The following is a 17,416-nucleotide window of genomic DNA, read 5'->3' as shown; positions in this document are numbered from 1 at the left end:
AGTTGGTATTCAATAATTGCTAGTCAGCTGAATAGACTGATGATTCAAAAAACAACCTTTTCCAATTCTTCTCTCTTCTTTCAATTTATCTTACACAAGAGTCAAATTAATTTTTCTAGTTTATGACTCCAATTCAAATAATTCATTCCTGAAACCTTTGAATTACTTCTACCAGATCAAATCTGAATTCTGATTCCTGCCACCAAACGCTTTCAGTCCACTCTTAGGTAAGTCCACTGCACAGGTACACTAAACCCTGGAGCACTCGTTGCTTGCACTACTTACCTAAGTGCTTGCCCCAATTCTCATTCTTGACCTTAGACACTAAAGGACTCTTCCATCTTTCCTGTCTCTTTATAGCACCAAAGTGGACAACTCATGTTTTTGCATGCCAGTCACCCATTCTCCCTTCTTTGGAGGAAGACTTAGTGTTAGGAAAACTCCTTCTGTTAGATACAATCAACATTTATCTCTGAGAAACAGTTGTGCATGTCTTCCAAGAACTTCATTTAGTATAAGATATTCATTTAGTATAATTCTATAAGGAATGGAAAGGCTCAAGAAAGTTGAGAACAACTAGAGCTGATGGGTCCCATTGGTGTTCTGTGCAGAGACCGTTTTGCCAGGCAGTCTGTTTCCAACCCTGCTGTCACCTGCATACCACACTGCCTCTCTAGAAAAATCCTCCCCATTTAGTGAGATCAGAAATTATTGCAGGTTAGGTAATTCCAAAAGAAAAATGAAGCAGGAAACCATAACAAATTCTACTCAAAAACTTAATATTCTTTTACTTTAAAACTCTTAAATATTTATTTATTCTCTAGTCTTTTGGTGTGAGCATTTATTTGGGAATGACAGGCCAACAGCTTGGCCTGTGTAAGACAAAACCATAATGCATTGCCTATGTGGAATGGGAACATAAAGGCTTTAATCATTGTTGAGCCTTTTCAAAGCATTTGACTAAGCTTCTGTAGCAGAGGCAATGCTTCGTGTTCACATGCCTAGTGTTTTCTCTCTCTCTCTGTCTCGGCACTTGGAAGACTGTATTTCCAGATTCCCTTCCAGTTAGGTTAGGAGTCATATGACTGAATCTGCTCAATGGAATTTATGCAGAAGTGTTATGATATGAGCCACTTTCATGTCTAGCAATATAAATATTCCCTATTATTTGTATCCTCCTCTTTTGCTACTGAAGTAAGCTCAGAGGGTGGCTGGAAGAAGACAGAAGAGGGCTGGTCAAGTCCCTGGACTACCAAGAGAGTGAGAAATAAACTATGTTACGTCAGTAGGTCTTAAGAATCCATCTGTTACAGGAGCTTGGGTTAATTACTCTGACACTATTTTCCTAGAAACAGCTACATTGTTGCAGCCACATTGCATTTGTTTAAATTATACAAGTACCACAAAAACAAAAACTGGCATAAACAGGTTTGGAAACAAACAATTGACTCTTGTTAACATACAGTAAAACTGGTTAACAAGCAGGTAGAAGAGAGAGCAGCCTATTAGTCATGGGTCCCAAGAGCTGCCAAGGACAGCAGACAGTATGTCTTCCAGGGAAATGCATGGAGTTGATTCATTTAGCAGATTAGGAAGATTGAATTCGGTTGAGCAAACTTTTACTGTACTCACTAGAAATATGAACAACCATTCTTACCCAAAATAAATGTTTTGGAAGACACAAGAGTGTAAGAGTTGCTCCACAGCTTTTAGAGAAGGGCCAAAGCCAATGTATAATTAAATATGAGATATGGCCCTTATCTTTGAAGACTCTATAATGGAACATCAAAACAAAAACTCCTCCAAGGCAGAATGTGCGACTTTTTCTAACAGAAGAAAGAGCCATGAGGCAAAAAAGGAGATGGAGATCAAGTGCACCTGGAGAGCAGAGAAGGCTTCACAGACGATGCAGAATTTGAGATGTCTTGCACCAACCCAATCAGAGAAGACCTTGCTATAAGAATTGAGAGCAAGCAGTTTATTTGGGTGATTCAACAGAGAGACAGGGGGGTAATAGAGGGAAGAAGGTAGTCAATAAGGGTTTATTATGAAGCTATTACAGTGGTTCTAAAACTTAAGCTTAGGGAAAAGCTCTGGAAAATGACATAAAACACCCACCCCAGAATTATTGCAATCAAGGAGTAGAGAAGCCAGGAATCTATTTTCCTCCTCTCCCCCCTGCTCAGTCCTCGGGGTTCATTCCATTTCTGGGTACTTCTGGCCCATGGAAGTAGAACTTCCAGCCCTAGGAGAACAACTGAAGAAAATAATCAGAAATTGAGTTCTATAGCTAATAAAATAATCATTGAAAATCTGCAAACATTCACTTGCCATTAACCTGTCTCCTACGTGCCAACTGCACACAGTATAATGATTTAAAGTAGATACCTTCTGAGATGTCAGGTCCAAAGTATTTCTATCTCACTGTAAACAGTTTAAAGGTTACACCACATACTGGTGTTTTCATAAGCAGAAGTAATTTAGTCTGTCTTCTGTTAAATATTCCTCATAATAGGAAAGAAGGAATTTAGCACTTGGCAGATAGATCTGATTTGTTTCAGTGATTTCTGAGCAGACGTGACTTTCTAGTGTTTATCTGTAATCACTCTATAAAACAACAGGGAAAAAGTAACAGCAATCGGAATTGTAAACACATGACTATAATCTAAAAATTGGAACCATAAAATAAAAGTACTCCAAATTAGGCAATAACTTTTAGTACTACTTTTATGGTTTAATGCCTCATATTTCTTGTTAATCTAATCAGTTTTTACTACTAGAAAGTGCCCATTTGAGTCATTCAGCAAACAACATTCTATCATACTATTCTACTTTGCTTTTCCTAAACATCAATTAATATATTTAACCTTCAAACTCAGAATATAACTAAAAGTTATAGATCACTAGCAAAAATAGAATTCGGTTTAAAGAAATGAGTCAATAAATTCTTTTTATTTTCTTAGAGAAATTTGTTTGTTATAGGGCACATGCGTTCACCAGAGAGAGATAGAGAGCAAGAAATCATTCCCCGCCCCAGGGGGTGGCCACATCACAATCCCTTCTCCTCTATCCTCCTCTTGGGATTTTGGGCATGCATGCACAAAGGCCTGGCATGAGTTTTAAGCCAGAGTTCTGGGACTTGAACCACAGTTGCATATGTAGGAGTCCAGCAACATAACCATTACTTCATCTGCTGAATTCTAGCTTAATACCACCTGAGTTCCTAGGTGCTCAAAATGACAATGCAGAGATGTTCGTGGGGACAAGTTAGTCATTCTCACCACGTAAGCTTACCCACACAAAAAGAAGGGATGATGCAACCAAATTAAAGTAAGCAAAGAACAGAAAACCAAAACATCTTTTATTTCCTGTTATGACTCCCTTCTGCCCAGAAAGCTTGAATATTTGTGAGGGTCCACGGAAGAGGCTAAGAGGAGCGAAAACATCCAGGAACAGGAGTGAGAAGCACAGAGTTCAAGTACTTCCTTGATACTACAATGCCACAATACATAATAACTGAATGAGTCAGGGACTCATGGCACTGAAGGCCCAATCAGAAAAACACCAAGATTTTGGTTAGTCTCACATTGGGCCTCTAGTCAGTACTATCTTCAGTTCAAAACCCAGCTCTGTCCTTCATTACTGTGTGAGTTTGAACGATTTACCCCTTAGATTTCCTCATCTGCAAAGTGGAATTAAAATAATTTCCATCACAGGGTTACTGTGGGAAGTAAATGAGAGTGTATGTGTATGTATCCATCTATATCTGTATCTATATCCATATCTTCTAATACATACATTTATATATATGAAGATAGCACAATATCCGGCATAAAGCCCCCGTCTCTCTACACCCTTCTTTTCTACACTATGCTTATTACAGAGTGGAAGCTCCCATAGGGACATGTCTTATTTATATCCAGAAACTTCTCGCAGCTTTGTCCAGAAGATCGCATAGAATAGCTTTGCATTAAAGAAGGTAAAAGTGAACAAACACTTGCAGAAGTTAACTGCACTTAGACTGTGACCCTAATGAAAATGGATTCATGTACAATGCTTTTTAGCACTAAAAGACACATGGGAATTTGTGTAGGTTTTCGAATATACCAGCTCATGTGCTTTGACTCTACATGAATAAGGCGGAACTTTGTCATCAAACTTGCCACCCCATATATTAATGAGTACATATTTCCTTCTAACTTCATGGAAGGCTACTCTAATATTCTGCTTTTCCTCAGATCACTTAAAAATATCTAATATTCTGTTTTTCCTCAGATCACTTAAAAATAACTGTTTTGAGAGTCAGCAGATGGCACGGTAGTTAAGATGCTAGATCCCAAATGGCCAACTCTGCAGTTCGAGTCCTGGACCCAGAGGCCTGAAAACCACACTGGGCACAGGAGCAGGTATGTCCAGGATCCCAGAAAAAGAATGGAGGAGAGAGGATTGAAGTGTGGTCATCCCCCCAGGGGTTGATTTCTAACTTTCTCTCTGTCTCTCTCTGGTGAGTACAAGTGCCTTATGAAAAAAAAATCTTAATAAAAAAGGAAAAACCCTATTTTGAGAATTTGCTTATGAATCACATAAGAGAATCAGCATAATTATTTTATAGCTAGATTTTAACTTTAAACCAAAGTTAATATGTAATCATCACTCCCCAATTTAGCGATCTACCACAGCTCAAAATGACTATTGATTATTTCCCATAATCAGGTAAAACATTAAAGGACAAAGATCTCCTGGTGCAACGACATACAGAAAACTCTGGCATATGGGCATGACCGTGCTGTTCAGGCGATAGGGCGCTGCCGTGTGGTACTGTGGTTGTGTGGGAAGGCTGTGGTTTGGAGCCTTGGTTACCCTGAACACACCGTGGGTACACCCATGATTCCAGCTGGCTGGAAATCTAAGGGGAGACAGGGATTACTGTGCAGTAAGGGTCTACAGGGGTACCTGTTCCTGTCTGCCTGTCTCTCTATAAATAAATTTGCTTTTCCTAAACATCAATTAATATATTTAACCTTCAAACTCAGAATATAACTAAAAGTTATAGATCACTAGCAAAAATAGAATTCGGTTTAAAGAAATGAGTCAATAAATTCTTTTTATTTTCTTAGAGAAATTTGTTTGTTATAGGGCACATGCGTTCACCAGAGAGAGATAGAGAGCAAGAAATCATTCCCCGCCCCAGGGGGTGGCCACATCACAATCCCTTCTCCTCTATCCTCCTCTTGGGATTTTGGGCATGCATGCACAAAGGCCTGGCATGAGTTTTAAGCCAGAGTTCTGGGACTTGAACCACAGTTGCATATGTAGGAGTCCAGCAACATAACCATTACTTCATCTGCTGAATTCTAGCTTAATACCACCTGAGTTCCTAGGTGCTCAAAATGACAATGCAGAGATGTTCGTGGGGACAAGTTAGTCATTCTCACCACGTAAGCTTACCCACACAAAAAGAAGGGATGATGCAACCAAATTAAAGTAAGCAAAGAACAGAAAACCAAAACATCTTTTATTTCCTGTTATGACTCCCTTCTGCCCAGAAAGCTTGAATATTTGTGAGGGTCCACGGAAGAGGCTAAGAGGAGCGAAAACATCCAGGAACAGGAGTGAGAAGCACAGAGTTCAAGTACTTCCTTGATACTACAATGCCACAATACATAATAACTGAATGAGTCAGGGACTCATGGCACTGAAGGCCCAATCAGAAAAACACCAAGATTTTGGTTAGTCTCACATTGGGCCTCTAGTCAGTACTATCTTCAGTTCAAAACCCAGCTCTGTCCTTCATTACTGTGTGAGTTTGAACGATTTACCCCTTAGATTTCCTCATCTGCAAAGTGGAATTAAAATAATTTCCATCACAGGGTTACTGTGGGAAGTAAATGAGAGTGTATGTGTATGTATCCATCTATATCTGTATCTATATCCATATCTTCTAATACATACATTTATATATATGAAGATAGCACAATATCCGGCATAAAGCCCCCGTCTCTCTACACCCTTCTTTTCTACACTATGCTTATTACAGAGTGGAAGCTCCCATAGGGACATGTCTTATTTATATCCAGAAACTTCTCGCAGCTTTGTCCAGAAGATCGCATAGAATAGCTTTGCATTAAAGAAGGTAAAAGTGAACAAACACTTGCAGAAGTTAACTGCACTTAGACTGTGACCCTAATGAAAATGGATTCATGTACAATGCTTTTTAGCACTAAAAGACACATGGGAATTTGTGTAGGTTTTCGAATATACCAGCTCATGTGCTTTGACTCTACATGAATAAGGCGGAACTTTGTCATCAAACTTGCCACCCCATATATTAATGAGTACATATTTCCTTCTAACTTCATGGAAGGCTACTCTAATATTCTGCTTTTCCTCAGATCACTTAAAAATATCTAATATTCTGTTTTTCCTCAGATCACTTAAAAATAACTGTTTTGAGAGTCAGCAGATGGCACGGTAGTTAAGATGCTAGATCCCAAATGGCCAACTCTGCAGTTCGAGTCCTGGACCCAGAGGCCTGAAAACCACACTGGGCACAGGAGCAGGTATGTCCAGGATCCCAGAAAAAGAATGGAGGAGAGAGGATTGAAGTGTGGTCATCCCCCCAGGGGTTGATTTCTAACTTTCTCTCTGTCTCTCTCTGGTGAGTACAAGTGCCTTATGAAAAAAAAATCTTAATAAAAAAGGAAAAACCCTATTTTGAGAATTTGCTTATGAATCACATAAGAGAATCAGCATAATTATTTTATAGCTAGATTTTAACTTTAAACCAAAGTTAATATGTAATCATCACTCCCCAATTTAGCGATCTACCACAGCTCAAAATGACTATTGATTATTTCCCATAATCAGGTAAAACATTAAAGGACAAAGATCTCCTGGTGCAACGACATACAGAAAACTCTGGCATATGGGCATGACCGTGCTGTTCAGGCGATAGGGCGCTGCCGTGTGGTACTGTGGTTGTGTGGGAAGGCTGTGGTTTGGAGCCTTGGTTACCCTGAACACACCGTGGGTACACCCATGATTCCAGCTGGCTGGAAATCTAAGGGGAGACAGGGATTACTGTGCAGTAAGGGTCTACAGGGGTACCTGTTCCTGTCTGCCTGTCTCTCTATAAATAAACTAACTTAAAAAAGAAAAAAAGACATGAATGGTATATGAATGACACATATTCAGAAAATAATTTCAGGGACCAGCAGATAGCATAATGGTTATGTTGCTGGACTCTCACATAGTTGACCATGGTTCGAGTCCCAGACCTGGCGGCTTCAAACTCATGCCAGGCACATGTGCATGTGTGCCCAAGATCTCGGGAGGAGAATGGAGGAGAAGGGACTGCGGTGTGGCCATCCCCCTGGGGGGTGTGTGTGTGTGATTTCTCGCTTTCTGTCTTTGGCAAGCGCATATGCCTGATAGCAAAAATCTTTCTTCTTCTTCTTTTTTATTTTTTTTAAAAAGACAATTTCAAAATTCCTGAAGATATTATAAACAATGGGAACACCAATAAAGATAGTCTCACAGGAAGTTCATTTGGAATAAAATAATACTCATTTAGATACTTCTAGATAGGTATTTTGTAACATATTAATCACATAGTATTTTATGATGTATACGTATTTTTATATATTTGAGGCTCTACCTGAACACCTTATTCATGAATACCTATAAAACACACACACACACACACACACACACTTCATACTGTGTATTTGTGGAACTTGACAGATCAGGTTCATAGCCTTTCTGCCACTTCCTGTGAGTCTCCTACCCTCATAGTACACTCAGGGTCAATGAGGACCAACCGTCAGTATCTTTATTTCCCACCTTTTAACCATCTTCTTTCCCATCATTTTCTCTCCTTCGTTTCAGCCACTCGGGCTCCACAACACAACCTAAACCTTATTATCACTCCAGACAGCTCCACCTCCAAAACCACTAAGGCAAACCTCCCATTCCCTGTTCACTGTCCCTATTACTCCCACCTCAAACATTTTTTTACTCAACTCGGGTCTCTAGTACTCTAGTACCCTCTACTACCATGTTCCTTTTGAATACCCTAACCTATATTCTGGACTCTCACCCTGGGTCATGTCTCTTTTTTTTTTTGATAAGTTTTTACCTTAGGATGTGTGTGCTGGCCAGAGAGAGAAAGACAGACACAGAGAGAGGGAAAATGAAAACTCATCTCCCAGGGGGATGGCCACACTGCAATACCTTCTCCTCCATTCTCCTCCCAGGATCTCGGGCACGCATGCAGACATGCCTGGTGTGATTTTCAAGCCACCAAGTCCAGGACTTGAACTGTTGTCGGTCATGTGGGAGTCCAAAGAAGTAACTGCTACTCTATCTGCTGGTCCCCCCACCCCAGGGCCATGTTTCTTACCTAGCTGTCAAAGTCATCTTTTATTTATTTATATTTTTGGAGAGGTTTTTGCTATAGGGCGTGTGTGCTTGCCAGAAAGACAGAAAGAGACAGAGAGATAGAAAGCGAGAAATCACCCCCCAGGGGGATGGCCAAGCTGCAATCCTTCTCCTCCATTCTCCTCTTGGGATCTTGGGCACACATGCACACACACGTCCAGCGTGAATTTAAGGCTGGGTCCAGGACTCGAACTGTGGTTGACTACATGGGAGTCCAGCGACATAGCCACTACACCAACTGCTGGTCTCTAAAGTCATCTTTTCAATATAGGACTCAGAATGTGGCACTCTTCTGCTCAATACTGTCTAATGACTTCATCTTGAATAAAATTCAAGTTCTTATGATGACCTCTGAGAGTGGACATGATCTGGTCCCTTGTAGGGGGCGCTGATGACCTCACTTCCTTTCACCTTTCCCCTTGCTCGCTGTTGCAAGGAGCACCTTAAACTGGACACAGTCCTTGTGCTTATGCTGCAGCACATGCAAAAGCTCTAAACAAAGACATAATCTACTGCTAGTCTTTACAGATAGAGGAAAGCTAAGTGTTAGCCAGAGAAGCCCAGGAGAGACTCTAGAAGCTCCACAGCTGTGGTCAATATAGAAAGCACAGAGCTTTATCTCTCCTATAAAAGAACGAGCACAGAACGGCTCCAGGCCAGAGCAATCACCATCAAAAATGCCCAGTCCGCCTGACTCCCGTTTTCCTTGGTCTATCCTTTCTCAATCCACAGCCCTTCTCCTCAGGGTTCCAGGTCTTCATCGCCAGGCAGTGGCACACTGTAATCCAATCATATTGGCTTCTCAACTCTGCTCATCAAACAGCCCAGGTAACTCCCAGCTCACGGCCTCTGTGTTCCGCTCCCTCCTGGAAGATCCCTCCTGGGGTCTTCACTTGCTCCTTCACCTTCTTCAGGTCTACTCAAATGTCCCCTGTCAATGGAGTTTCTGACCATTTATTTAAATAAGCAAATACAACTCCTCTAACTCATCAGTACTACTTCCGCCCTTCCCTGCTTTATTTTTCTCTACAGATCATCAGACATCCTATATATTTGGGGGTTCTTTTGTCAGTTGTTTATTGTAACTTTATTTGAATTTAAGACTCATAAGGAGAGGTTTTTTGTTTTTGTTTTCTCCCTGTTATTCATTGCTATATTCACTATGCTTACAACAATGCTTTCCTCACAGAAGACACCCAGTAATTACTTGGATTTAATGAATTCAGCTTAGAGTCACTGGTCTATTATTTTAAGCACACTTCTGCCACCGAACTTTGCATATATAAACATCTGGGTGATTAAGTTAACTCTTGAGTGGACAAGTCTTCATAAAAGTCTGTATTTAGATCATCTTTTGAAGAGAAAATCTGGAATTATTCTGTAACTGAAGAAATTAAGGGGTGGTTGTTGGAGGCCTTCTTGAAAGATGTATTTCTCCTAAACCAGTTATTCAGAAAAACAGCCTTAGACCTTCAAGTTTGGCAAAATATAAGTGTTTCAACTTTTACTTCTTTCTTAAAAACCTACCAAAAAGAAAAATAACGAGAGGCAGAAAAGAAAGCTCTATCCTAAGTGAAGCAAGAAATAGCTATAAATGTAGACCACCGACAGTAAAGATTCCTTGCCAAATTCAGCGAAATGGGAACCAAAATGCCAAAAGCCAACACATACTTTCTCGGATTTCTCCAAATGTCCCAGAGATAAAAGGCCTATCTAAAATTCTTTTCATCAGAGTAACTAGAGCTGGTGCTCATGGCCAAATCAATGCATAATCTGGAAAAACCCTGTGGGGACCCAGGCTCACTCCCAAAGAACAGCAGGAAGTGTACAGCTGAAGGAGGTATCACGCAAATGAATCTTTTTCCTTATCTTTGGTCTGCCTTCCTGGTAGAGGAAACCTGCCTTCAAGTGAACCCAATGGAAGCAGTCTAGAAGCCATGATTAGTTTTGCAGCTACTAACCAGTCAGCTGAACAGAAATAGTGACTTTGACATTTTTAAGATTTTTTTTTTTACTATATTTATGTTTATACAATTTATTTGTTTTTTTTTATATTATGCATGAGTCATTTAGACATAACTATATGTTTTAATAATTTCTTAGCTCGCTGATGTTCATATATATGTATTTATTAACATATAATAATTGTTCATAATTATGAAGGCACAGAATGAATCTATAGTACAAGACTATCCTGCATAATGATTCATTCAGGATAATGAGCATACCTGTCATTACAAGCACATGCCCTTATTGACATTGGGAACATTCAAATCCTTCTTTTTAGTTACTTCGAGATATATAGCAAATTGTTGCCATCTATATTCATCCCACTTTTTCTTATCAAACTAGACATTATTCCCCCTATCTATTTTAGTTCCATTAAAATAAATGTGAAATAAATTTTAAAAATAATTTACATACAGTAAAATGTATGAGTCTTAAGCATACAGTTGAACGAGTTTCCACAAGTGCTACACCCATATACAATTTATATCCCAAAGAATGAATTTAAGGGAGATTTTGTTCTACTTTAAAAAATAATTAACTTTTCTGTAGCAAAACAGAAGTGTTTCTTATTTTCTTGTGTGAATCCAAGACACATTTTTTTTTAGCTAGTGTGTTACCCCATCTTAGGTTACGGCTGATATCCTCCAATTATTTCATTTTATCTGAGCGTTGTTCTCACCTTACCTCTGATTTTAGTTTCAAGTTCCTTTATCAGGTTGGCAAGATGCTTGCTCAATGCATCTTGTCAGTCCTGATAGCTGTGGGAGTTCTGGCCCTTAGAGGGCACCTGTGGTGTTCACAACATACAGCTCTAGCTAACAAAACCTAATTTTGGTCTTTCCTACCTGCTAGTTGATATCCTTCTTCAAAGTCATGGTCCCAACTGGAAGAAGAGATAAAAACCCGGCTTTGAATGCCCACCCACGTGCATCTGGCTTTGTCATCATTGGTCTGTAAATAGAGAAGGCTGAGGAAACCTCTCATATCAGTCCCATCACGATGTACCTCAATGGGAAGGAGAAAGAAAGGAGATGCCTTCCTTCTTCCCCACAGCTGGAGGCTTTGGTTTGAGTCTCTGTCCTCTGACTCTCAAATGTAGGTCTTTAGAAACCTACGTGGTTTATCTAATGTGTAATGGATATTGGCAAATTATAGCCAGTGCAGAGAAAGATTCAGAGAGCACTGTCAAGGACTCCTTTATGGGTCTTTAAAATACTTTCTTCAACCGATGACAGTTACCAAGGACAAATATATAGGACCTAAAAACCTAAGGGTGAGCTTGAAAGACATGCAAGGGACAAAAAAGGCATTAGTAGCATGAAATCTGGAAATTTGTAATCTCATTTGGAAACCAGCACTCCTGAACACAGCTGCATGTGCAAACTCCCACTGTGACCTCAGGCTTCAGAAAGGTGGTGTGCCCGAGGGGCCAGAGATTGGGCTCCCGTGACCACTTCTGAGATGATCTTACAGTAACAAAGAAACCTAAAATCACTATTATTCTTGACTCATAGAAGGATAGATAGACCAATTTAATAAACATTTGATGGAGGGAAGCAATTTCTGAAGAACCCAACACACATAGGAATAATAATCTGAAATTGTATGTATATGGAAATTGTATGACAAAGAATAAGTTAAGAAAATAATCTACTCAAAATGATAGCACTAGTGAACATTAAATATCAAGGCTACTTACTTTTACTAGGATAAGCCTAGCCACGTTTTCGCACCTCTGATTATCGTTTTCTGTACACTCTACTTCAAACAAGGTATTATAATTTTCCAGGATTTTTGCCATTATCCTGTTGCAAATATCCTGTTCTTTCATGCCTTCAAGCCCAGATGGCACACTAGAAATAAAAACAAAAAAGGTGAGAGGAGTTATTTAGTCAAACCAAAAATGCTAGCTAGCATAGCTGACTCAGGCTTGCATTTGACCTCTTCTGAATGATTAGCCTACTCATGGGGTGCATGAAAGTTTGAGCCAGCCCTCTGATAACATGCAGGATGCCGTTGGGACAGCTGGTGAACTCTCAAGATCTGTATCAACAACTTTTGCTGAAGAAGAAAAGTACAGGCTATTTTGGAAGAAGATACAGAATAACGCTCATGCTGGTAATGCTTTGAATATATTAAAGACTGTTAGACATTAGATGACATCTAAATAAAAGTGAAAAAGAATGGGTGTTATCACGACAGAAATGCTTGGCCACATAAATTATGGCAACACAATATTTATTTAAAGATGTTTTAGATAATGAATGCATAAAAGGTACAAATCCTAAAGGAGAAAGTTAATACTTCAGGGGAAAAATACTGATAATTGTTGAAGCTGAGTGAGGGGTACATGGAAGATCTATTATACTATTCTCTTTACTTTGGGATACATTTAAAATTTTCCATAATAAAGAGAGCTGAGAACAAATTCTGAATGCAGACCAAATCATAAACAAGCTAAAAAGACAATCTATAGATTAGAAGATAAATTCTTCTTCAGTATCATGTGTAACTGACAAAGGATTAATAGTTATACTACATAAAGAACCCCAACTAATCAATAAAGAAAGAGAAATCCAAAAGAAAAAGAGACAAAACACGAGTTGGAAAATTCAAAGAAGAAAACACCTGATTTATCAATAACCTTATGAAAAGTACCTGGCTTCACTGAGAAACCAGCACAGTGCATTTAAAAAGCAACACTTAGATGGGGCCAGCAAGTGGCACTGAGGTTAAGGCAGTTGGATCCCACATGGTTGACTGTACTGTTCGAGTCTAAGGCTCAGTGACTTAAAAAACACACTAGGCACATGCATATGTCCCACATCCCAAGAGGACAATGCAGGAGACCCTTCTGTGGCATGATCATCCTCACCCCAAAGATGATTTCTCTTTCTCTCTTTCTTTTCAGCAAGTGCATGTACTCTATGGCAAAAATCTCTAATAAAAAAAAAAAAAACAACACTTAAGGTATCATTTAATACTCATCCATATTAGTTTTCTGTGCCTATTGTAACAAATTACCACAAACTGGATGGCTTAACACAAACTTTACTGTGTTCTAGTCTGCAGGCCAGAACAGCAAAGTTAGTATCACTGGACCAAAATTAAAGTGGCAGTAGTCCTCACAGGGTGAAACTAAAAATACAGGTTATCTGAGCTGGTCCAATAGAACGACGATTAAGTGCTATGCATGGAGACTCAGAATCCATATTGCCAACTGAGGTCTGAATCCCAACCATAGTAACTTGAAAGACATGCTGGGCGAGTGGGTGGGCATGTGTGCCTCAGATCCTGAAGGGATGGAGAAATGGAAGGAAAAGGGTTGCAGCATGATTATGCCCCAAAGGGGGGTGAATTTTCTCCTTTTCCCTTTCTCTCTGGAGAGTACATGGATACTCTAGCAATTAAAAAGAAAGAAAGATAAAAGGTATAGACCATTTCCATCACTCTGAAAGTTCCTTCATGTCTCTCTAGTAAACAGTCTCCCTATCCCAGTCCCTGGCAACCTCTGACTGCTTTCTGACCCTGTAGTTTGACGAGCATTCTTCACATAGCTCATTAAAGCGTCCTTCTCACAAGATCCTTACTGTTAACTTCATTAACATGTCTATTGTACAAATGACAATAATCAGGGTTCAAAGTTAAGCAACTTTCCAAGCTGCACTGTATGAGTAGTGGGGAGAGGGAGAGAGACAGGGAAAGGGGGAAGAGGCACCCCCAGTGAGACGTGGTCATGTCTCAACTCTTCTCCACTGCTCTTCCTGTTGGAGTTTTGAGCATTTACACACAAACTCCTGGATATTTTTCAAACTGCTAAGGTCAGGGTTTAAACTGTGATCAGTCATGTGGGCTCTGGCTCTCTTAACAACTAGTCTAGGGGCCAGCAGGTGGCATGCTGGTTAGGGGCGCTGGACTCCCACATGGCTGAGTGCAGTTCAAATCCCAGACCTGATGGCTTGCTTTCTCATTTTCTCTCTCACTCTCTGTCTGTCATTAAATTAAAATAAATAAATAAATAAAGTTAAATAAAATAATTCTTTAAAGAAAGAAAAACAGTCTAAAGAGCGACCAAGAAATGTATATTAGTTGTGGTTATGACTGTATGAGTTTATCATTTAAAAATTACATTTAAAAAGGATGCATTTTACAGAATATGAATTATACCTCAAGACACACACATAAAAGTGCTTTGCAAACTATAAATAATCATACTTTTTTTTTTAAGGGAGATTTTTGCTATAGGGCACATGTGCTCACCAGAGAGATGGAGAGAGACAGAGACAGAGAGTGAGAAATCACCCTCTGGTGCAATGGTCATACCCCAATCTCTTCTCCTCCATCCTCCTCTTGGGATCTTGGGCATGTATGCACCCATGCCCAGTGTGAGTTTTAAGCCACTGGGTCTGGGAGTCAAATTGTCACGGACTATGTGGGAGCCCAGTGATGTAACCGTTACACCATCTGCTGGTCTCACTAATATGTTTTCTTAGAATTATTTATTTAATTTAATTTATTTATTATTAGTTTTAATTTGCTATCAGGCACATGTACTCACCAGAGAGAGACAGACAGAAAGTAAGAAAACGAGTTACTAAGTCTGGGACTTGAGCCATAGTCAATCATGTGGGAGTCAAGCGCTTTAACCACCACGCTACCTGCTGGCCCCAATGCTAATGTTTTTATTAGGCAGAATAAGATCATGACTTTCACGGTAAAAATGTTGGTATACATTGAACTTGCAATTGTTTAATATTCTTTAGGCTTTTTCACAGAACTTGCTATTAAACTAGATCTTCTTAGTCCTAATCTCTCATGAGAATCAAAGTTGGAAACTAAACGTTTATTTACACTAAATATCAATCTGCTGTTTCTACCTGTTATTTCCACTTAAAACAGAATGAAAAGAAACAACTACTTTTTTGCAGTCTTCTTTTGTCTTTATTTTTAACCTTATTACCCAGTATATTAGTGATCCTTTTCAGCTCTGTTTCATAAAAATTTTTATAAGAATAAAGTGTCCTATGTCTTAATATAAGTCATTAATAAAAGGTTAATTAGTAAGTAGAGTGTTGAGCTGCTTCATTTATAATCTCTCTTGGAACTAGTTGATTCATCAATACCCTTAGAATAAGGCACATTCACCCAGTCCTGAATGCGCCTAATTGTGTTCACCTGATCAAATTGCCCAGTCTTGTCCATATAAATGCCATGCAGATATTATGTCCTTAACTTAATGGTTTACAATTTAAAAATGCTGACATGCTGGGGCATTTCCCCTCATGCAGCTCCTTGCCAAATGGGGGGGGGGACTATTACTGAAAGCAATCACTTGAGGTCAAGTAAAACAATTATTTTAAAGGTATAAAAGTTTGCCAATTTGCAGCGTCCTCCAAATCTGTTATTGACCTATATTCCTTGTTGTTATGAAAGAAGATATGGTATAAATGAAAAGCTGGAAGATGTTTTAAAAGATAACATTCAATAATAAAGTTCCTAATGTTTCTTCGAATTGAGGTGAGGCAGTGGAAGCTAAGATTTCCAGGACTGTTTCTGCACCTGGCCCCTCCCTTGGCCATGTTTCCCTTCTTAAGAACAACTGAGGTTGGTGTTTCCAGGTACTCAGTTTATATTAACTGGGCCAAAGTCCATTTCCCCCCTCACGTTGTTACACGTTTTATAAACAGTCCCATTTTCAAAAGCATTCATAGAACATAACATTTTAAAAACAGAAGCTCTGGAGTACTAGACCAACAATTACCCAACCATGTCTAAATAATAATCTGCATTCAAGATAAATCGAAAATGTTTATATTTATTTTTCAGATACGTGCAAGTACCCATATGTTTGACACTGAATTACTAATCATTTCAGTGGATAAGGAATTTTAAAAAATTGTATACAGGAGTTGGCCTCATGGTCTAGTGATTAAGGAAGCTAGATACCAAATGACCTACCACGTGGTTCAAATCCTGGCTCCAGAAGCTTGAAAAACACACTGGTCTCCTGTGTGTGCATGCCCCAAATCCTGACAGGACAGAGAAATGGAGCTGGGATCCCAGTGTGACTATGCCCCATTGGGGGATCGTTTCTCCCTCTTGTCTCTGTCTCTTTCTGGTGAGCACACATACTGTCTGGCACTAGAAAAAAATTGTAAAAATATTTTATACTGGGTCGTGATGTATTTCAAGCTATTTTAGAGAAATGGTTTGACCATGTATCTCACCATTTTTATTCTTAAGTATATTAGGAAAGCTGTAATGATAAAAATAGAACTGAATGAATATACAGAAGTACATGAAATTTGGAACATCACTATTGTCATTTTTTAAAGCTCTTGAAGTATTTTCTTGCTCTTTTACAACATTATATCACCCTATGTGTCATACAAAGAAACTGTACATGGCAGAGAAGCCAGGAGAACAGGGTGTAAAGGGGAGGATGAGTTTTCCTTAAACCATGGTCAGAATTCAGAGTGATGGTGTCAGTGTCCGGAAGACATATGGTCTCTGAAAGTCACAGTTAGAAGCTAACATATTCTGGGTGAAGAAGAGGCTTCAATATAAAACCTGAGTGAAATTTTCCATGATTCCTGCTCTTGGTTTGTGTGTGTGTGAGTATGTATATATTTAAAATCAGTTTGCTAAAAAAATCATTAAAAACAAAATTTGCTAGAGGATGTACATACTTCCCAGAAAGAGAGAGAGAGAGGGAGCAAAAGAGAGAGAGACAGAAAGAGAGAGAGAGAGAAAGAGAGAGAGAGAGAAAGAGAGAGATAGAAACCATCTCTCATGGGGAATAGCCATGCCACAATCCCCCCTCCATTTCTTCTTTCAGGATTTTGGGCTGTGTTTTTCAAACCGCTGCATCCAGGACTCAAACCACACAGTTGGCCACATGGGATCCAGTCACCTTAACCACCATGCCACTGGCTCCACCGAGCGCCCTCCTTTTTTTTTTTTTTTT

At 39.3% G+C, this 17,416-nt stretch overlaps 1 protein-coding gene across 3 annotated transcripts in view; it reads right to left on the bottom strand.

Moving 5' to 3' along the window:
• FAM13A (family with sequence similarity 13 member A) overlaps positions 1–17,416 on the bottom strand; it is a 249,625-nt gene that overhangs the window by 158,303 nt on the left and 73,906 nt on the right. For all 3 annotated transcript variants that reach the window (XM_006143243.3, XM_027769857.1, XM_027769858.1), the window contains one exon: positions 12,149–12,302. In XM_006143243.3, coding sequence (XP_006143305.1) covers positions 12,149–12,302 — 154 coding nt within the window. The remainder of the gene's footprint in view (positions 1–12,148; positions 12,303–17,416) is intronic.

The sequence above is a fragment of the Tupaia chinensis genome, unplaced genomic scaffold (assembly GCF_000334495.1).
Source record: "Tupaia chinensis unplaced genomic scaffold, TupChi_1.0 Scaffold000094_1, whole genome shotgun sequence".
Classification (NCBI taxonomy): domain Eukaryota; kingdom Metazoa; phylum Chordata; class Mammalia; order Scandentia; family Tupaiidae; genus Tupaia; species Tupaia belangeri.
This window is presented reverse-complemented; position numbering and strand designations above follow the sequence as displayed.